The sequence below is a fragment of the Haplochromis burtoni genome, unplaced genomic scaffold, assembly GCF_018398535.1.
Source record: "Haplochromis burtoni strain Fernald_Lab_line unplaced genomic scaffold, NCSU_Asbu1 Contig_540, whole genome shotgun sequence".
In the NCBI taxonomy this organism is placed as follows: domain Eukaryota; kingdom Metazoa; phylum Chordata; class Actinopteri; order Cichliformes; family Cichlidae; genus Haplochromis; species Haplochromis burtoni.
The window spans coordinates 232,421-256,203 of NW_024582901.1; the positions used below are offsets into that span (position 1 = coordinate 232,421).

The 23,783-nt window shown below is 38.3% G+C and overlaps 1 protein-coding gene across 13 annotated transcripts in view; it reads right to left on the bottom strand.

Moving 5' to 3' along the window:
* Nucleotides 1-23,783, bottom strand: part of ptprt (protein tyrosine phosphatase receptor type T) — a 300,616-nt gene that overhangs the window by 210,230 nt on the left and 66,603 nt on the right. For all 13 annotated transcript variants that reach the window (XM_005947695.3, XM_014329337.2, XM_042214263.1 and 10 more), the window contains exons 3-7: nt 11,635-11,795; nt 10,317-10,427; nt 8,564-8,645; nt 7,092-7,207; nt 6,160-6,334 (exon numbers count right to left, since the gene is read on the bottom strand). In XM_005947695.3, coding sequence (XP_005947757.1) covers nt 6,160-6,334; nt 7,092-7,207; nt 8,564-8,645; nt 10,317-10,427; nt 11,635-11,795 — 645 coding nt within the window. The remainder of the gene's footprint in view (nt 1-6,159; nt 6,335-7,091; nt 7,208-8,563; nt 8,646-10,316; nt 10,428-11,634; nt 11,796-23,783) is intronic.

Here is a 23,783-nt window from a genome sequence, read left to right on the forward strand (position 1 = left end):
ACACACACAAGGAGAGAAGGAGATGCACATGAAAGAGAAATGGACATGGAATACCAATTACATGACAAACTGCTCAGTGTACACAACACAACACAACGCATGCACAGACACACAAACACACGCACACTTAAAAACACACACACCCTAAGGCAAGCCCTAAGAACCTGGTTAAAGAGGCAGGCGGAGTGTACACTGGCTTAAGCTTCCCTTCTTATTCCATGCACACACACACAGAAACCTACATACTCCCCGATGTAGCCAAACAAACAACTTTGCACACTTATTTTACACTTTCTCTCTCCTCGGGGAGCTCATCTTTACAAAACATATGAAAGTATGATAAACTAATAAACATTTTATTTATTTGTTATCCATTTTTTATTTTCTTGAGCTGCAGCAGTGCAGTGCAGCTCTTCTGCAATCCAAGTTCGAGTAATCTATCAGTTTTTATGCCAAAAAAAGATCAAATTACACGAGTAAAGGTTTTGCAGGTAATGACTTTAAAAAAACAAACAAATTTGGCCACATTACCATGACAGCTGGTGAGATAACTATTACATTTTGATTTCCCTTTTCCAGAATTACTGGATACACTTCCTCCCATGCTTGCTTATTAAAGGTAATTTGACTAAATAATAAGACCTTCATAAATCACAGTGATTGGGTTTTATTTCTATTTAGTTTTTCCTCATTTTATTTATCTGGGCAAAAAACTAATAATATCTTTCACTTTTTTGATGTGTTTTTATTTCATGTTGATGTACATTTAATGCACATTTTCACAAACTATCAGTGGAAAAACACAGTCATGACATTCGCATTACCTTGTATTTTTCACAGAAATACTGTTTTGATAAGTATTTACAGCTGGTTGTTCTGACACTTGTGTTCTATGTCAAACTATGAAAGCCTCCCTAATATCTTGAGGGCATAAACCATCTAAAATGAATGTCAGGTTTGTTTACAGAATGAACTGTGCATGTAGATAAGTTAAGGCTTTAAGAAGATGGCATCATTTGTGCAAATATTATTGTAAACAACTGCTTGGAAAACTTGGAAATTGATTTTCGTGTGAATGTTTGACATCGCATTTGTCTGCCTTTTAAATGTTTGACATCTCATTTTGGAATAAAACTCCTCACTTGGAAGTCTAACATAGTTTCCAACAGTTATTTTTATAAATTGAAGGTTGTGTTGTGTTCACACCCAGTGGGGGTTCAGAGCGTCAGTGAGTTTCTAGAGATCTGACACATACAGCTGAGCTGTCCACTCTCCTATTGATTTCCTTATCAAGGAACAGACACACAGAAGATGCTGGGAATGTGCTTTGGGCGACTGAAAGCTCTATGGACAAACACACATATACAGTATGCAGACACACACATACACACTCAGAGACCCTTACACATTGCAGTGGCACTGCTAGGTCTAATTCTTGGACTACAATCAGCTTTATGACCACCGAGGGAGACTTAGAAAAATGTGGCCATATTCCTGGGGAACTCGCACACATAACCAATACACACACTCTGCATGGTGTCCACAGGGCACTGGCTGTCAGTGGCTCTCCTGGATCTCTGCTACGCCCCACTGAGTCTTATCTATGACAGACAGAACAGGACACACATACACACTGATGCCCATGCCCATGCACAATACACCACATTCACAACTCAAATACAGCCTAAATTCATACTCCCTGAGACATGTCAGCATGTAGGCTTGCTCACTCTTTAACACACACACACCCAAACACAAGCACAGCCGGGGGTATGGTTGAGACCTTGTTGCCCTGGGGCTTTGACTGCATCTGTTCTACAAGAGCAATACAAATGAGAAACGCACAGGAGCATTGAAAAACATCTGTGTGCATGTGTGTGTGGGTGTAGATGTGTGTATGTGTTTTGCTAAACTTTCTATAGCCGTGAGTGTCTGTTTGGGAAACTTTGTGCCTGGCTTGTGTGGAAGCGTTGCATGCTTTCAGTCATTTTGTTGACATGCTCTTTTAACTGCAACTGGATTTTTTCTTAGTGTATTGGAGACAGTGCATTCATTTTACATTTACAGTTTCCAGTTATTCTTCCAATCCCATCTAGTCCCCTTTGTCTTCTGGAGGAGTATATGTTAGTGACTTTATCACCATTTCTGCTTACATATACTTATTTTTAGTGTTAATATGAGCAAGCACCATTATAACCACATATACATGACACAAAAGAACAACCACACTAGGTTATCTTTAATGCAAAGATGTAATGCTTTTAAAGAGGCGAGGAGGTGGAGGAGGAGGAGGTGCTGTTGACAACTAACGGCTGTCACTGCATGTTTTCCTTGCCGTATATTAACTTCAAGAGAGGTGTGAAGTCAGGCAGAGGCATGAATAAGAAAGAAGTAAGATGAAACAATAATATGGACACTGAATGATGGAAAGATGACAGAAGAGGTGTAAAGCTGTGCATTATACTTAAAAAGCCTGACTTCCGTCTGCTTTTGCTCCACGTTCTTCAGATGAATGTTAAAATCTGAAGACCAGTGGGTAAAATGTCTTTCTTTGGCTCTGGCAGTATTATAGAACCCAAATCTTCCTCAGTATTGTCCGATTTTTTTGCAAACAAAACACCGCAAAAAGAGTTACTTGAAAGTTGCTACACATGCCAATTTTTGCTCAGTTCAGTCATTTTATCCTGGAATAGGTTTAGCTGTAATGAGTTTAACTGTACTGAGTAATAAAGAAATTTACCTCCACCAGGCAGTAGCTCGGCTGATTCAGAACATTTCATTTCAGCTGTCTTTTCTAATTTAGTCAACAAGGAAGAAATCATCTGCTCAGCTGGTCAGCATTATTGTGTCACAAAATGAATATTCATGCATGAGCATGTATGGGAGACAGACATACAGTCACACAGGGTGCTGTCAGATTAGAAGAGTCTCTCCAGATTCCTGTTGTCACACCTGGCTGAACAACACACTAATTAACCCTGATTTCACTTAGAAAGCCTGGAAGAAGACACAAACACACACATACACGCACAAAGTAATTTGAAAACCTTACGATACCTTACATGTGAAAACACAAATGAAAAGGCATGATGATACACACGCCCAGAGAGAAATTAAGCCACACAGGATGTTTCTACAGCACATGAATGAATAGATTAGAAAACTCACAAGTACACTAACGTGTGAATCAAGGACAATGCCACATTTACACACATTTAGCAGCACACACTGTGCACACAGGGCTTCGGGGAGGTGTGTTCATGCATGTGCGTGTGTTTAATTTTTCCGTTCTCGCTCGTTCACTGTGTTGGCATGGGCTATTCCCCTGGCACAATGCATGGCTGACAGCACCTGAGCTACAAACACAAACACATACACACAGGAGTAAGACACAGAAACACACGCATGCACACAGACACATTCAGTAAGGTAAGCAATGCACACGCACGCATACACACACATTTGGATGTTCTCAGGAGTACAGTCTGTGCGTTCTGCTAACAGATGGTAATGACAATTTCAGTCCCTGGACTATCATCTAATCAAAACAGCACACTCACACACACACACAGGCTACACATTCCAGCCTCCCTTCAGATTAAAACATCCTTCACACCAAATAAGGTTAACAGCATAATTCAAACCAAATATGCATTGAGAACATAATTTAGGCCGGAGCGCCTCTGCACTGAAACGGATTTCAGTGATGCAATTCAAATTCCATTAAAAACAAACACAGTTCAATCCCCCTTGCGCCGTACGATTATATATTTAATACATATAAAAAAATATATATATTTCACACTAAATATTTTAGGGCAGAGAGGTGTGTTTGTGGGAAATGCATCCTAGACATCTACTTTAAGCTTCACTGGGAGCACTCTATTCTTAAATAAACACAAGATATATACTATTTATATATGATAAATAGTGGAACCCATGGACTGAAGGGTATGTTACACTATAACTGCAGAAAACCATTCCTTTGTGTTTGGACCCCTTTTCCCTGGTTATAAACTTTGGTCAGGATGCAACACAAGATGCTGTCAAAAGGCAGCCCCGGAGAATGTCAAGCGATCAAGCATAAACTCAGCTCTACAGTGACTGAACACATAGGGCTTCAGTGTCATGGTCAAGGACACTTAAAAAGAGAATAAAAGTTGTGAGCTTGGGGTCTTATACTTTATTTCTTAAAGGATAAATGCCAGGAAAAAATACCTGTTACTTTTGTTGTGTGCCATGCTGCAAGAAAGCTAGCTTAAGAGAATCGTAGAGTGCTAATAGGCTAACATATTAGCATACATTGCTTGGTGTTCGCATCTTTTTCCGTGTTGCTTCACATATAATTAAGTATCAGTGCTAAAATACAAGTATTCACTATGTTGAGCAATAACTAACTGAACCCTTTTATAGACTTCATGAGAGACAGAAAGCCCTTTAGCAGGCGCTACGTCGATCAGGTCAACATTGAAAAAAAATGAATGATTATTTCCTATTTATTCAGAACTTCATGAAGTCCACAAGTTGGAGGTGGAGACAAAGATCGTTATAAAAAAAGAATTAAAAACACAGTGCAACAGAAGGAGATGGGGAGAGGTAAAAGAATGTAATTATGTCTGACAACAACAGATAGCTGCAATGCTATAATTCTATCAAAGTCCTTACAACAATATTATCCAGCCTACTCAGTACATCAATATCCTTCTCAGCAGGACAGGACCATATTTCCTGTTGTTCACAAGAATCATGGGAGAGGGAATAACTTGCTAAATGGCAGATTTTCCTTCATATTTTTACCCTGTCACAGAGTTGATAGATTGCATTAGAGTATTTGAATGTCCTCAGTGAGAGGATTTGTCGAACAGCACAGAACAGTACACTACGGGGGCAGAGGAAACAGGAGGTGAGAAGAGATGAAAGCAAAACACTGAAGAAGAAAAGAAGAAGCAGGCAGGAGACAGAAAAAAGAATCAGTTTTGTAAGCAAATCATTGCTACTTTCTTTAGCATTAGTCAGATTAATGATTACCTTCTATTTTTGCTTTATAAGCATAGTTTCAGCTTATCTGAGACAATTAGGTTTTTTTATGTTTGGCAGCATGATGTATTCTCTGCATGTTCTTGCATTTCTTTTATATTGTTGATAAGCTAGTGTTTAAATTGTCTCTATTTTACATTGCATGTTTAGCTACCCCATTACATCACACCTGTGTGCATATCACACATTTCTTATAGGTTTGAAATATTTCGATATCTCTGTCTTGATGCCTGCTTAATCATCCAGGTAAGGAAATTCCCAAAAGTTGATTCTGTTCATCTGAACATAGCGTTTTCAGTGGGAGAAACGTTTTGTCATCAAACAACCTCTGCTTAAGTGGATGGCACAACACAGAAGAGCTAACTCGTCAGGCCACGACTCCGCAGTCTATTTACACCTACAGGCCAGTGGACACATCACACAGTGGATGTACACATCCCACTGAAAACGCTACGTTCAGGTGAACAGAATCAACTTTTTGGGATGTGGATATCTTGAGTAGTTCTGTGAGTTGTATATGATAACAGATGACCCAAAAGGTTTTCTATCCAACTTTTATCTGCAGTCCTGCTGAAGTACTGCTGTACTCTTCCTTTGACCTAATCAAGAAGAAACTATTATAAACTATTACAAAATCATCTTTTAATTAGGTGACTATGAACATTCAGAGGATAAAAAAAATCTTTTTTTCATATATATTTAAAATAACTAAACAAAATAGCAGTATGAGTTTTGAAGATTGTGGGAAAGGGAGGGAATAAGAATCAACATACTGGGAAGAAAATGAACTAAAAGATGGACAAAGACGGGCAGAAACTGAGTGAATGAGGGCTCATTGTGAGTTCTAGGCACTATTCTCAAATCTATTCAGTATTCTATCCTCAGCATTCTCACATCCCTAATGAGCAACAGCCAAATGCACACGCAACTACACAACCACAACCCAGGCTTGTTTCTCACTTTCTAAAGAAACTGTCCCACTTTACTGCATCCTTTCTGATCTGATTTGTTGAACAATGCTCTACTTATATCCATCAAAATTCCTTTCCGATGCTCTGGTTTTAAATGAAAGATAAATCATCTTGTTTTTGTAGTTTAAAGAAGTTAAACAGATGAACGTACCTTTAACAATGAGGTCAGCATAGTTGGACACCCCAGATCCACCGTCTGATCGGATGACACACCGGTAGCGGCTTGTGCTGCGCTGAGATGTGTCGCCAACGCTAACGGTCGCAGAAAAACGTCTGTGGTTCACCACCCTGGTCACCATCAGGGCTGTGTCTTTACCATTCCATTGCTGCATGGTGGAAAAGACCAGAGAGTTTTCAACAAAGACTCCAAGTGTTTGCTGTCATTTTTTTTGCTTTGCGTATGATTGTGGTATCATACTCTCAGATATAGACCCCCTGGGTGAGGAGGGTCACTGATCTCCTTTGGAGCATTCTCAGCAGTACATACTCATTTAGTGAAAACATGTAAGCTTGCCAATGCACATGGATGTAAAGCAGAATGAGTACATAGGCATGGCTGCACACAGCATATACACTCAGGCGCATAAACAAATCACACGTGCAAGGATGGAATCACTGGTGCAAAGCAGAACAAGGAGTTTTAATCAATTCTGAAATAGAGCTGGTAATACTTGGGATGTTCGCCAAACAATACTATAAAATAAAATTAAGAATAATATATGAATAATAACTTTATCTGTTATGTTGGCCTTTCAATGGTTTAAATTTTCTTTTAGTTTCTTTTAGTTTATTGAAAAATATATACCCGTTTATCCTATATGTCCATTAAAATTTAAAGTCTAGGAAGAAGTTCCAGGTGTAAACAGCAGTATGTACTGTAGGTACTGATGTCTATAAATGTGCAGTGTTGTTGACATTAGTAATACTGTTAGTACACTTTTTTTATATATTCATATTTGTGTCCCCAAGTTGGGTAAATTGGGTAAATATGGTTTGGTTTGTGGTATTCTGTCCCTCCTTTTAACAAACATATATGTATATATATCCATTTATGCACAGTTTTACTAACGTGAACATACTCACCTGCAGCCAGAGTTTATCATGCTGAGACCACTTCCCTCCAGCAGTACACTGAAAAGTAGCATTCTGACCCACATTTACCTCCACATTCTGCAGGCGTAAAAAGTGTGGGGCTTTACCTGCAACACAGACAGCAATGTGCTGATGATATAGATGTGTAAAAGTCAGGATAAATATAAATCCATTCTTCTTGGTCTTTTTTTTATACACGTTGAATTCAATGTTGTTGAAGTCATCAAATGCATATATAGTCTGCAAAAACAAATAAATTATTTAAATGATAAACAATATCCCAATTACCCAAAATAAACATGCTAATAAAAAATAAATTGCATGCTGCTCAAAGTGTTACTGTTACAGTTTAAGAGTTCACACTAGATTCATGCTAGCAACAAGAAACAGCACTTTCAGGGAAACCATGAACGATACTAATTCAGTTCTAGGAGAGCTTAACATTGTCTGGACTACGGCAGAGAAATTCTGTGGCCATGAGACAGATGCAAAGGTCTGTCAGTGAGACAGACAGCTGGGTGACTTTGGTCTGCCATTGAGACCAGCCTGCGACTGGTTAATTTCATTTTGACTGTCTGCAGACATAGATAAGACTAACAGAGTATGCATCGATCACTCAACAATGATAATTTGTCCTGACATTAATGGTCAGCTTGTTGCAAATGACAAGGGCAAAAACTTAGATTTGCTTTTTTTGAAAATCTTTCATTATTTTTTATAGTCATCTTTTTCCTCAGTCTTTTTAAAATTAAATTGGATTTTAGTTTTTCCTTACACTGTAAATATGTTTGCTCTCTTTTTGAATAATACGATTAGTGGCTTGCAAAGGTGAACTGATTGTTTTGCGTCGGCTGTTCAAAGGAAAGATACAAGGCAGATAGAAAGAAGGGCTGAGGAGAGGATCAGCAAGAGAACCACGGTGGACAGACCGAACATAGATAAAATACAAAGATAATACTAGTGGAGTGATTAAAAATAAAATACTTTTCATTTTCATTTATAATCCTTTCAAAATGAATGCAATATCATTTATCAATTAATTTAGCTATACTGCTCTAATATGATGACTAAGTATGATTTGATTCCTATCTATAAAATAGACGTAAAACTGAGTGTAAAACTTTGATTCCTGAAACAACATAAACAGTTAATAGGAGCAGAAGGAGAATGTCAGGAGTTGCAGAATACTGAGAAGGCAGGGCGCAGTAAGTAGACCTCAGACTGTGGCAATAAGCAGTCCAGAGTTTTGTGAAGCAAAGTGTTTTTGTCACATTTGAGTGATGAAGACCCTGGGTCTGGACCTTCTTCCTTGCTCTCTACAATCTGTCTGCGACCCTCACAATCTGTCCTTTATGCTGTGTTTTTGTGTAAGTGTGCAACATCTATAAAACAGATGATGCTCAGCAGGGCTACAGTTGTGCAGGGTCAACCATCACAACACATTCACAATCTCTCCCACTTACGGCATGGGTGAGCCAGAACTCGTATGTCATCAATGGCGATGAAACCTGGGTGGCCTTGGACTGAAACGGCTTCAAATATTACCTTAGACCAGACAGAAGAAAGGAAGAAAGAGAGAAAAAAGAAAGGAAGAAAGAATGAAAGAAATGCAAGCATTATAATGAAATTCAAAAATAAGAACTTTCTTTCACAAACTGGAACATCTTGACATCCCTATGAAGCTCATATGGGAACCCCAGGGGAGTTTTCCACTAAAAGTCAGCAACTATTCCTCTTTTCACTTCATCCCTTCTGTCTCCATCCTTATGCCAACCACATATGCTGCCTCTCCTCTGCCTTCTTCCTCTCTTCTTCATTTAAACCTCCTCTACTTTTCCTCCTGTTTTCTTCCACGCTTTATCTATGTTGTACTTTTCAGACTTTTCCACCATCTCTCCCCATATTTTCTCTATATTTTCGCATTTTCCTCTATTTTTCCTTCCTATTTTTAATTGCTCTTTTGTGTCTTTCTCGTTTTACTCTCCCAACAGGACAGTCCCTTATATTTTCCAACAGAGTTTATGCAAACTCTCAGGATGACAACAGGGTGTCAGCAGGGCTGTCAAGGGGCCATGCACTCCTGACCCACACATATATAGACTCATACACACTACGCACGCTACACACACACACACACACCTCTGTGCTGTACTTGTCAGGATTCTCAGCAGTATCAGCTGCGACTCACTCTGAATACTTAAGACTTCTGGGAAGTCTTTACTCTCCTCTGTTACTTCAAAAATAAATCCCTTTTGGCATACATATCAAGTTTCTAAAAGTCACAGTCACTGCTAAAGCTTTGCTGTATTAGCAACAGTTTGACAATGTTGTTTACAGTGTTGGTAAACTGAATTTAATTTGAAATTATAAGCATTTACAACATTATTTTGATTTGTGTAATAGCATGTCACTGTGTGAAATTGGGATTTCTATTCCCAACTTTGATTGATTGCACATATTTGTTTCGCTATATAAACAAAGGCTGGTGCTGATTTGACCCTGATAAGCATACATGTTGTTCACTATTTACAGTTTTGTGTCTCTAATATTTTTCTAGTGAGATTTTGTCAGAATTTTTTTTTAATTTTTCGATGCATTCCCACTGGGGAATATCTGAATATTCAAATATCTAGCACTCTATGTTGATATGATATTCCAATAACAAACAAATTATTGATCTAGAACAGTTAAACAATTCAAAAGAGGAACTAAATTGTCTTTAAAACTTGTTTCTGCCCTCAGTGGCCTCCAGTACTCTGTACTGTACTGAGTGCTATTTCCCCCCCAGGTGGTGACCCTTTATTAGGGAAGGAAACATGCACAGAGACACACTGACATTTAATTCACTTTGATTACCATTGTGCCTTGTATCTGTGTGAGACACAGGGGTGCCTGCATTTACTGAGCACAGCTCAGTCATTAGGTACAACAGAGTTGCTTTTGTGGAGCCTCATAAAATAACACAGCAGGGTATGTCTCTGTACCTTAAACCGACCAATACACACACACACACACACACACACGTACACAACAGAGAAAGTCATTAAAGAATGACTGTCATGTCATGAAATGTACCTTTTGTGCTCAACCTACAGTTAGATCCACGTGTTTTTGGATGATGACATATTTGTTGTTATTTATGTGCATCTAAGCAGTACAGTACCTAAACAATGTCTGTGAGAGTATGTCCAGAGGACTTGTGTGCATTTGTAGTACCTGATAGGAGTTGGGCCAGAATGTAGAAATAGCCAATTCAGCTTTCACCCAACCTTCAGTGACAGTATCAGAGGCATTCCACACTGGGTTACCCTGAGCACCTCCATTCACCTGCAGGCAGGGAGAGAAAAAGAGGCACGGTTTAATTAAAGCAGAGTTAGTGGATAAAACGAAGAAAAGGGTAAAACTAACAAACTGCAGTAAGAAAACTACTGAATCCAACAGTAACATGCTGTTTCCCATTATAACCTGAAATATTACACATTTTACTGTGAATAGTTTTGCATTTTAAGCCGTGTCTGAATCAATTGCACAAACGTCTGCAGTCATAGAACTATAGAAGTTATAGACGTCATAGTATGGAGACAGCTGAATATGTAGAGCTGTATAAAGGAAAATACATAATTTCCAGGATTACTAACTTTATCAGCTGTATCTACTAAAAATTGACAATGATGTTCCATTTTTATTTCACATTTAGACACATTACTCATAAAGTCGTTTCACTCATGAACTGTTTTCAAAGCCAAATCCTCAAATTCTTTTGATGGGTTTTTCACCATGCTTCTGTATAATAAAGCTGTAGCATTTCACCTTCCTTACTCGTTTCCATACCTTTATCAGTGTCTTCATGCCATTTCTTTTCTTTGTATGCCTTCCACACAGCTCTATATTTCTCTAGTTTCCCTCTTTACTCTGTCTTTTCATATCTCCATTCACCATCCATAGCTTCTTCTTAATTCTACTCAGGTGCCCATGAGTGCATTCGTACTTTAACATAAAAAATTCATTCTTGCAAGTCCATACCTACTACTGTTCTATCCCATGGCAGCTACTCCTAATGTTTACTGTTAGCTTACTTTAATGGTTGGTATTCGTAATCAGCTTTTGAGTCCATTAATAGAAGCAAGCTGCAAATAATACCTTCTTTTTAAAAGTCCACAAACTACATAAAAATCAAGAGCTCTGCTATCTAGCAGCCTATACTACAGCTAACTTGATCCCTGCTAAAAGGGAATAGATGATGACTTTCTGTTTACCTACCTATCACTTATTCTCTTTCTCCCTCTCTCTCTCTTACTTTCTCTCTCTCAGACACACACAGACAGACAGACACAGCCACACACACACACACACACACACACACACACACACACACACACACACATAGATATTTAGTGCCGGAGGGCTAACTTCATCCCTCCTAACAGAGAACAGAGGTGTGTTTGTTTGTGTACATGTTCAAGTTTCATCAAGCCCTTCATATGTCAATCTACCCGCTCCCGCCCTGTCATTCACACACACACTGAACACACACCTTGACATAGACATTGAGTGTGCCTGGGCTGGCTCCATCCCGGCTGGATAGAGAGTAAAGAAAGTCGATGCAGTGGGTGTCATTCTCCTTCAGGGTGGGCATGTACAAGTGAGCCTTCTGACCTGATGCCCGGCCTGAAGCGTTCACCACCATGAACGAACCTACAGAAACAAAAATACAAAAATGACACTAATGAAATAGCTGTTGTTCCATTATCAATAATGAGTCTTTCATTGAACCTAACAAAGTTGGTCAATATTAGGACTGTGCGATATGACCAAAATCTCATATCCTGATATAAGAATTCTATCGTCCCGACAACGATATAAATCACAAAAATGTAACATTTTCTGTAAATTCTGTGAATCTCGGGCAGCTCGTCTTGCAGGAAGTGTTTCCAGCTGCGCGTCATGTAGCTGGAGTCGAGTTTTTTAACCGATGCATGAAACTATACATTTTTAGACATAAGTTGTAAAGGCCGCCGTTTTCTTTGTGAGTATTTATTACACGGCGTGCTGCGGGGAAAAGCCTGTTCTAACGTTTGAGTCTAAGGTTTATTTTTTAGCACCTGGCGGCTCTTTTTTAATTCTCATCCGTAAATAATCTGCTCTTTCACGTGATTCAGTTTAGTTTGAAAAGTCTCAACAGGATCTTGAGCTTTATTGTGAAAGGTTTATGTGGAACATAAACAAGCGGACACCCGATGGTGTTACCGTCGTTGTTGCTAACCACAACGCATAAAAACAGGCGCTTGTCCCTCCATAGTGTGGTTATATAAAATATAAGAGAAAGAGAGGACTTTAAGAAATTAATATAGCCACTACAGTGACCATCAAAACGATGAAAAATATTGCCGTAAACAGTTTATTTTGCGACACCACGAAACAAATGATAGCGTAAAATGAAACGATAGACGTTTTTATATCGTCATCCGATATATATCGTTATATCGAACAGCCCTAAGTCAATACTGTGTGAAAAACATTTTCCAGGGTATGCGGAATTCAGACTTAATCTGCCACTTCTGATAACTGGTTCTTTTGGTTGCTTTGCTCCATACCATTCAAATAATTTTCAAGGTGTCATTAACATCTTGTTATGTGTACCACTGCATTTAGGCTGCAGCACAAATATCCACAAAGTAAACCAGCTGTAACCCTGAGAATTACTTGGTTATTCATTTAGACTTGTTTTGTTTTTGTTTAAGCACATAAAAAAGGTCAACCCAGTTGTCGTACCACTATTACTTTTGCTGCACAAATAAACATCTTCTTGATGGATTTATCCTGTAAATGTAGCAATGACAGAAACATGCTGCAACATGACTTTGTAGCCTAATTTCTGTTGAACACACAATTAATTTCTAAATACTAAAACGCTGGGACACAGTTGACTAGCTTTGTGTGACATTCGCCAGATGCTTGATAAAGCAAAAAAAAAAAAAAGACCTCAGGCTCTTTAATTCACCAGAACTGTATATCAATGTCTTAATGTATCCACACCCTGGGGTTCTGAACTAAGACGTAAAACACATTTTCTCTGTCGGCTCGTTGTTTAAGTGTCTTTTAGTCAGTGCTTTATGGAGCAGGATGGAGCTTTTATGGGTTGGCCTCCTCCATTTGGCTGACTGCCATCAGGTGGACTGAGAGTTTGAAGTGACTAGGATACTGGCAAGAAAAGGGAAAGAAGAGATACTGAATCAAGCAGATGTGACTGTGCATTTCTAAAGTGAGTTCTTGTGCATGTCTGAAAATGTTCTGAATCAAAGTACGAAGAAATATAGGAGCTTAAAAATACAGTGAGTCATTTCTTTAGGTTATTTAGAAGAAAAAAAACAACATTGTACTCATAAATATGCATCAATTAGTGTTTAATTACGTATTCCAACAAGTTGATGCCTTCTCTTCAATGAATTTAAAGTAGTTTGAGGAAATTAATATGTTGCCCCTCCATCTTTACTATAGTGGCCAGAGTTGACATTGTCGCTTCACCTAATCATTTTTATGTATGCTGCTAAAGACCGGCCACATACATTCGCATCCCAAATGTGGGGGAAAAGAAAACTCATGCAGACTCAAGATATGAAGATGATATCTATGTTTTATCTAAAAAGGAAGAAAAGAAACAGTAATGTGAAGGAAAGAGGCAAATGTGATGGTGTCTGGACAAACTGAAAGTAAGTACTGGCACAGCAGTGCTTCCCAGATTGAAGAAGCTGCAAAGAAAGAATTATTTTAAAAGTGATTGCCCACTTTCTACTAGGTGTGTAATTTGACCTAACAGTCTAAATTGAAAGGCTTTGCTATCTGTTGGCTGACTGAAGTACAGTCACAATGTGAGAGCTAGTTCTAGCAGCCTAACAGAACCATTAGAAAGATTTGTTTGCTCGATTTCACCTCCTAAGATTCCAATTCACAAATATAATTTTCATGAGAGAAATTCATACTTTATAACTCAAATACTTGATTTTAAAGGCAGTGAAATGATGTGAAGACAATAGATTGTAATGGCAGGGCAAACCCATACACAAAGGACACTGACGTTTACTGTCACTGACTTTAATTCCTTGAAGATTACCATAACCTTAATCTTATCTGAATTCTGATCTTGAATAACACAAATACACATACAGAGGTGCCTGAAAACGACTGATGCCTCAAAACATTTCATCCATTTCAACTCAATGGAACTAATCCACTCCGGCACTGTGGAAGTCTGAGAGTATGATGGTTAATGTGATGGTTTATGTGTGCCTGTGTGTATTGATATTGTTGAAGTTACGGTAATTTGATGTGGGCCTGCCTGACAGCTGAGGTGTGTGTCTCACTGCTGAAGTTAAATGACGGTTTGTGTGTGTACGCTGCCTGCGTGCATGCAAAATTAATCTAGCCTGGGTTTCTAAACAGGTCTTTCCACAGCCAACTGGCTCTGATTACATTTCTTATTCACACAAACTCACACATAAACACACTCTCTCTATACTCCTTTTTTTGTCCTTTGATGCTCTGTAAAGCTCCTTCCACAGGTACTTTTGTTTATCTGCTTTTTTTGTTGTTTGTTTGTTTTTTAAAGCAGACTTGAGTCAGTCTGACACTCAAGCAATACGTGTGATGTCTGTTACCCAGAAACTTCTCTCACTATGACAACTCTCTGTGTGAAGGAAGCAGAAGTGTTACAATGTATCCACAAACACAAAAGGCACAATATTAAAGACCTTCACAGGTTAAACGAATTTATTATTTTACTACATTTTGCTGGGAAACCTTGTGTCCTGACTTTCTTGTGGATATTAGTTAGAAACGTGACGCACCAGTGTGTCCCACAACACTGAAAAAACTGCTCACGAAGCACTAGACGCAAAGAGTTGACCTGGCTTCCAAACACACTTTATCCCAATCTAATTGAGCACCCGAGGAATGAAGTAGAACCCCTGAGGCCCCACTCCAGAGAGTTGGGTCGGCATCCACCTATCGTTGTATATTCACACATATGGAACAATGTCATCCAAACAAAACACAAACAAAATGGATGCCCCAGACGCCTATAAAAAGCTATTTTGATACAATGAAATATCGCTAAGACACCGACAATGATGTTTTCATTCGGTCACAAATGTCATAGCAAACACAGACACACTATGACACACAAAAACAAGTGCACACAGCCATCATTTCACACATTGTTTCCCAGGTGTGAGGTCAATCTGTTAACGTGACAAAAACTGATGAATCGGTCTACCGTGTCAACACGCACACACAAGCACACTCGAACGCTTACACGTACATCAAAATAACTGGGTCAACTCAGTGCAACAAACGTTCCAGCACATATTGCCGCATGAGACCAGCTGTTTTCACAAATATTGCTGAGAGTTTGAGATTTCACTTTTACTTTTCAAAAGCAGTCTACATCAAAGGGCAGCAGACGCCGCGACTGTGTCTGTCAGCGGCTGAAGTGCCTTTGAGCAAAGTATTTAACCCCTGGTGCTGCTATGCATCTGCACTGTAATGTGATCACGTTCAAAATATTGTAAATAATGATACTTATCACTAAGAGAAGTATTATATTATTTTAATATAGTGGTAAATTGTTATTTGTACTAAATTACACTAAAAAATGATATTATTAACTCTGATTGGTTAGCTATTTTAAGTCTATGAATTAATGACAGGTATAAAAAAATAATCAAAACAATTTGTATTTAATGTATGAAAATATCATAGAAGATCATTTTAAGGATATATTCTGATTTAACAGGAGCTTAACTTAAGATTTGATTGACTCAAATTATATTTGACATAGTTAACATCATATTTGTTGAATTATTTATGTTACTTTTTTTGTAGTTCAGCCTGTCATGGCATAAAATAAAAGATTATGATTTGCCTGTGTAGGGAAACGACAGTTCCAGTACAATGTACAATCAAAAGCTGCCAAAATGTTAAGATTGTGGGGTCTAAGAATTTGGCAGCTCCTATATGGTGATCTATATGTGTATGAGTGTGAGAGAGAAAACCTGGGACACAAGGAGGTTCTTAGATAAATATCAAAGGTGAGTCATACAGCTCAGCAGTAATAAAATCTGGCTAGTTAACATGCAGGTTGCTGCACTCTCACAGAGATACACTACAGTGACAAGTGTACAGTAGAAGATTCTTTAATGGTTTTTTTTAGTACTTCAGTATTTTTGTGCATAAAATGGCTACAGTTTTGTAATTGTCAAAGGTTTTATTATAGTTCATGTTTCAGAGAAGTAGAGCACTTTCCTTCGATGATATTAGTGGGCAACTCTTATTTAACAAGAAACTGGCTTGTGTAAAAAGAGGACAATGTTTCACTGTTCACCAAACTGCATATGTGTAAAAGAAAAAAATCAAACGTGTGAGAGAATATGCTTTCTATGTGTCACTGACTTTCCACTGTTTGCAAGGGGTGACAAGAGAGTCACTCCTTTAAAAGGGCATAAAAATGGTTGTGAAGCGTGTAGGCTGCTGGCTAAAAATAAGAAACTATCTCACATGTAGAATGACACATTGCGACCTCTGTTGTCTGTGGGGCCCAAAGGAAAATACTCAGAACACAAGCCTCCCACACTCTTACTTGTTATCATTTACTAGAGACTTGTTAGATTCTGCATATCATTAAAAGCAGCTTTAAACTGAGAGAAACCCTTTATTCATCGCGATCATTGTAGTTTCCTCTTTCTCCTTTCAACTAAGTAAGGAGGGAGATAAAGCAGTATTTTAATATGTGAGTTAAGAGTTAAGTAAGACTGCATGGAGAGTGAGAGACACTGGAAAGAAGAAAAGAAATGAGCAAAGAAACAATAAAAAAACATAATATTTGATGTAGACAGGCTTTATATTGATGACAAAATATGCTACAATATAAAATAGCATAATTTTCATTATTGTTAAGTTTATCACTTAAAGAAAACACTATGAACACACATACAAAGAGGCAAACCCATATGTTCAATGTTTCAATGTCCCAACCGGGCCCTGCCATTTGCCTTTGCATCATCTTTGCGGTTAAGCCTCATTTGCCCTTCAAATCCCCCAGTTCTTCATGCTTATTTGCTTCTTGAAAGGCTGATATATATTTAATTATTTTAACAACTTAAAATAGGCATATAAGTTTAAATTTCTTGTCAACTGCAAACACAGAATTATGATACTGCATGGAAATAACTGAGTCCAAACTCACTCCCACCTACGCTCGGGTGGAAACCTTGGCATCATATGCACTGGACAGATTTTAGCATTATCTTTCAACATGCCAGGTTAACTTTTTAAATTATTCTAAGCCAAGCCATATTCTGTTCCTAAACCCAGCCAAGTTTTTAGAATAGAATAGAATAGAATAGAATTCAACTTTATTGTCATTGCACATGCACAGGTACAGGGCAACGAAATGCAGTTTGCATCCATCCAGAAGTGCTTTAGTGATATAGATATATTACAATATATATTAGCAATAATATAGATATGTGAGTATATTACAGAAATGGGTCTATTATGGTATGTTATAATGTACACGGTATGAAGTATGTTGTGAATATTCTATAACTATAAGTATGTACAGGCTGTAGTGAGTACAAGCTATGTACAGGCTATGAACAGGATATAAATATGAAAAACTATACAGAATATGAAATAAATAACTTTACAGAATCTGAGATATACAGCTATACAGAAATGGGAACTATGCAAGTTGTAAACAGTTGTAGGATTAAAGATTATCGAATGTACAGAATGATTATTTACACATGATTTTTTATGTCCAAACCTAACTAAACAGCAAGTAAAAACAAAAAGAATAAACGAGGGAAACAAAAGTAAGCGCCTCATGAAAACAAGCCAGACTATGAGCAAAAATAAAGTTCTACAAAGGACATGAATCGTGTCTTCTTCTTGATGGTTTTGTGATTTACTGGTCTTTAAGTTGAAAGTGGTTGCAAATATTTCCTTAAGGCTTTTCTGTGTTTTTGCATTGGTTCAATGCAGGGCTAATGGACAGATTTTGCGGACCAATATGTTGTGGTAGTGTACTGTCACTTGGGGGCAGTGTCACAAAAAACTCCTCCTTGTGCTATCGTTTGTCCTTCTGCTAGCTATAGAGACGTGGCAACATACAAAAGCTGTGTCCCAAAACGTAGGCTGCATCGTTCGGGGGCCGCATTACGTCACAGCCAGGCGATGAAGGCTGTCCCAATTCATCGACTCCTTCAAATGCAGCCGACAAATGTGTCCTTCATTTCCCCGAATTTGAAGGATGGGTCAAGTGTGTCCTTTGTGGCCCACCATATCCCAGAATTCAAAGCGCGGCCCAGCCAATTTCAAGCTGTGTCCCAAAATGTAGGCTGCATCCTTCAGAGGCCGCATTTGAAGTCCGATTGCGTCACAGCCAGGCGACGAAGGCCGTCCCAATTCGTCGACTCCTTCAAATGCGGCCGACAAATGTGTCCTTCATTTCCCCGAATTTGAAGGACACATTTGTTACATTTGTGGGTCGGGTGTGTCCTTGGTGGCCCACCATATCCCAGAATTCATAGCGCGGCCCAGCCAATTTCAGTTTCCAACAATGGCGGCCACTACTAAGTTTTAATATTACTCTTTCTGGGTCACAAAATAAACTTTTTTTAAACATATTTTCAGGCAAGAAAGTAGCTGTGTAAACTTCAAATATCTGCTTGGTTTATCAAGACATCACATATTTGCAAAAGTGCTCCGACGATTTCGTAGACGTCTGTTACCCACCCGCTCGATATCTAGCCGGGGGTTCAATGGTCACTCAAGCCGGCGAGAGCAGCGGACTCCCGGCTTCATTGTTTTCAGACCCTGCCGTCTTTCGCTATTCAGGTTAAACACGATATATAAGTCACTCGGATAACTTAAAAATTTAATTGTTTGGCCTTTTTTGGTGTTTTATTGCTTCCGGAGTAAATCGGTTTGGCTGAGATCAAAGTTATTAGATTATTAGATTCAATAAAACTTTATTAATCCATCGGGTGGGTTCCTCCGGGATTTTCACACAGCTGAATAAATGTCAAACAGAAAACTGATTAAACTGACGGTCAAGAATTTACGCCAGTGTCCTGTTATATTTTAGATAGCAATGAGCAGACGGCCGAGTTTGTTAAACTCCACCGACACAGCGGAGACGCAAATCTGAAGGTTAGACTGTCCCATTTCACAGCCTCGCACTTCCGGCCTTCTTGGTCTTCGAAGGACCCGGCCCACGTAGGCCGCAAAGGCCGGGTCCTCCGAAGGATGCAGCCTACGTTTTGGGACACAGCTAAAGAGCAGAAGTGGCCACTCTCCATGCTTTTCATATTGTTTTTGATACTTTAAGCTTTGCTCCTGTTTGCTGATGTTGTCCCTTTCCATGTCCAACTCACTTTTTACCATATGCACCATCTGTGCATCTATGGTACACAGATGCAGCATCATAAAATAAGCTTTATGCAGACTTCATTGATCTTTCAAACAGGATAACTTTACAGCTATATCCCCTCACCTTTATACAAATCTTCAGTGTATTTTTTTTATTCAGTTATTTTCTTATAAAGTTATGCCTCTGCTTTCCTCATTTGTTACTGTTCCCTTTTGTCATTGTAACATTGTTTATATATCCTCATATTTGTCACTGTCTTAATATTTATTGATCTTTCAATCACATCTCTTTAAAAGGCTGCAAGGGGTTGTTCTGTTGTCTGTGTTCATAAATATTGACGTGGATATTCACTGCAAGTTGAAGCATACTTTAGATTGCATAGTGTAGATTCTATGCAATTTTTTAGAAATCTTTGTGTCCTTGCTGGAGAATGAGCGATGGCTCTGTCCCCACCCTTACATCTCTCCTCACTGTCTCTTATCCTTGCAGTAATCTGGTAAGTGGCAAATCAATAATTGAAGTGCCATTATTGGGGCAATGGGCTAAGCCATAAATGCAAACAACTCATTTATCCATCTAAAAGTGAATATGTGCTCCTACCATTTTATCCTCTATACCTTTTTCACTCCATCCTTGTCTGTAACCTTCTTTGAAATCCACTTATAATCCATTCGCCTTTCTTCTAGCTCCCAGCTTCAGGCTTTCTGTCTCTCTCTATCATCAGTGGCTTGTACAAACAGACGCCTCACCATTAGAGTGACATTTACTTTCAACACCAGGCCGAAAGAAGCTTTTAAAGCATCAAAATCTAATTCATTTACACCTATTATAGCAAATGGAGCAGGTGGTGTGTCTGAATGTGTGTGTACTTGCACAATTGTTTGTATGTGCCTAGGGAATTTTGTCACTCTTCACAGACCTCACAAATAGCTTCCATAATGCTTTTACATTGGTTTACATTGCGGCTGGCTAGCTCTCTTCATTTGCACAAAACACAAAAGCTCAATGTTGACACTTTACCAATACGTAGAAGCAAAAGGAGCAGGAAAAATCCTGATGACAAAGCAAATGCCAGCAACTTTGTCTCAAAAAGAAAACAAGAGCTTGCTGAGATTGTGTGCCTTTCTAAAACCTGGGAGTGTAACTGTATGATTCCCAGGGCAGCCAGTTCTATCAGTCTTGGTAAAATAGCACAGATAGGATCACGCATGTCCTTTAGATGCAATAACATGTCATTTTCATGTCATCTACACCTCAACAAGAAGGGCAAAAAGTAGTCTCAGTACCATAAAGAAAGATAAGAACTTCAATCTACATAATCTCCATGACAAACTTTTTTTTGCACAAAACAATGGGGTTTTGAGGTTGAGACATAAAAGTCGCAACAAAGCAGAGAGAGGCGCAGACTAAATCGCTTTTTAATAGATCAGTTACATTCCCAGATTTCCTGTTGAAACATGACGTTGATGCAAGATGTTCACAGTACGATGTGCTCAAATGGCTCCCTGGGGTCTCTGCTCAAAGCATGCTGTGTAGCTCTTAAATCTCTCTTTCATTCTTCTTATCGGGTGTTTTGTGTCTGTCATCTTTTGGATTAAGACGAGCTCTGAGCTCTGAGCAAGATATCTCTTGCTGTTCTTTTAATATCTAAGAGTGTGGTATACATTTGTAATTTTGACTGAGTTTTTGAAATCCAGCAATAGAGATTTGATTTGATGGTGTAGTGAGACAGCGTATGTCCACATGTGGCCTCGAAATGTCTGTCAGGAAGCTACTGTGGCTGTTTTTGTACTTTATCTTAACATTCTGCCAACTTTTTTTTATACACCTACTGTGCTCTTCTGTATCTTTACAAGACTTGTTATTATATTGTCACTGAATATAGTGATCAGAACTTAAACAATGGTATATTTTAGCTGCAGAATTATGTCCTTTCCTTTATGTGTGTTTAAGAAAACACTACAAAACTATCAAATTCAGCGGATATAGCTGGTATAGTGCAATCACAAAAGATGAGAGAACAAAGATACTGGTCTCTAACTTACAACCTCAAATCCACCAAAAGTTGGGGCGCTACATAAAATATAAAGAAAAGTATATATTTTATTCTAAACAGAACATAGAGAACACATCCAGAATTTAAACTTTGTTCAAATGTACCATTTAAAGAAAAAAAACAAATGTCATGTTGAATTTGATGGCCACAATACATCTTAGATGAGTTAGGACAGGGCCATGTTTACCACAAACATCTGGAAACTGAAGATACCACATGGTGTATTTGTTGTCCCACTCTTGTATGATAAAGGATTGTATGCGCTTAACAGTCTTTGAAATAATGTTCATTTCATGATGTGCCATTGGTGCAAACTCTGCAAGCAGGCCATATGACAGTATGTTTGCACCAAGTACCGCAGCAATTTCCTAATGTTGTAAACCTGCTCAACATTTGGCAATAAAACCCTTTCTGATTCTGATTCTGAGGCCAGTTTAGCACTCGGGCTCTTTTATTACAAAGCCATGCTTTTGTAATAAATGCAGTATTTTAGCATTGTCTTGCTGAAACGTGCAAGGCCTTGCTTAAAAATGACAATATCTGGATGGGGGCAGATATTGCTCTACAACCTTTATATAACTTATAGTAATGATGATGTTTTTTTCCAGTTGTGCAATATTGCAGTTCCTTAGGCAATTTCCTCTCTTTATAGTCTGACGTCTATGTTTTCCAAAAAGAAGTTCAAATTTCAACATAGAACAGTTTTCCATTTTGTCTAGCTGCATTTGAAATTACCTTTCAGATAGTGTTCATATATAGCTTCTTGTTTGCACGATAGAGCTTTAACTTGCATTTGTGAATGAGACAGCGAACTTTGTTCACAGATAATGATTTTTGGAAGTTCCTCCAGAGCCAATTCAGTGATGTCCATGACAGAATCTCACCTGTTTTTACTGCAGTGGCTCCTGAGGGTCTTACGAACACAGACATCCAATACTGATTTTTAGCCCGGTCCTTTGCACACAGAGATTTTGCCAGAGTCTCTGAATCTTTTAATGACATTATATACTGTAGATGTTGAGATATTCACAGTTTTATGTTGAGGAACATTATTCTGAAATTGCTCCACAGTTTGTACAGTTTGTAGTTTTTTGCAAACTGGTGAACCTCTATCCATCCATGAGAAACACTGTAGTTCTAAGATGCTCTTTTAATACCTATTTGTGCTACTGTTGTTCTGCCAAAACGCTCCAGTTCCAATGTATTTCTCCAGCCGTTTCTTTTTTTTTTTTTTCAGAATCACTTACTTTTGCAATATCCAGACATATTCTCAGGTCAAATGTAATGTTTCAATAGTGAATAAAAGATGACTTTATGAGATTCGCAAATATAGCATCCCAACGTTTTTTGGAACTGGGTTTGTACCTTATTCCACAATATGTGAATAGCTTGAGGTATACCACGCTAATGACTTAATTTGATTGGATTGAAATACAGCTTGCTTTCTAAGGTGTTGTGTGTAAGTTCCCTTGTTTTATTCTTGTATTAGGTAAAGTGAAGTTTATTTGTATTTGAAGTTAATTTCCCTGCATATTTTATTGTTATTTACGCTTGCCAGCTGGATAACAGTGAGGAGGACTGTTGTGGTGTAACTACACAGGTGTATAATGAGATAAAGAAGCATGAAGTGAAACTATCTGGATCACAATGTCTTGTTAGCAGCTGCGTTTCTGAAGCATCTTTGAATTTTTACACAATCTCACATCTACATATTCACGTGTTGACATCAATCCATGTCTGTGTGTCAGGTGAGGTGTGTGCATCTATTCAGTCCTTTTTTTATTGCCTTAATAATCAGGAAGACTTTACTTCTTAATTAAGCACCTGCTAATCATAGAAATAATGATTCAGAAGAAACTGAGCGTTACAAAACATATTTTAGTTAATTTATTTAATTAATGCAAAAATGCTGTCCCTTATAAATTAAAGTTGGACAAATGTAGAAATATGCATACCCACACATGTATATTCAGAATGTGGAGGCACAGAGCTTTTAGCTATTAAGTAGAAAATTAATAAGGCATCTCAAATACATATACATGTGCCTGCAGGCCAATGAGAAGGTGATTTAATCCTTTCCTGATTAAGTGTTAAAGACAGGAGATTGGCATTATTGATCAGGACTTTTGGAGCAATCTCTCTATTTAGGTAATCAATGCAGTCTCTCGCTCTCTCTCACACTTGCTCACAAACACCC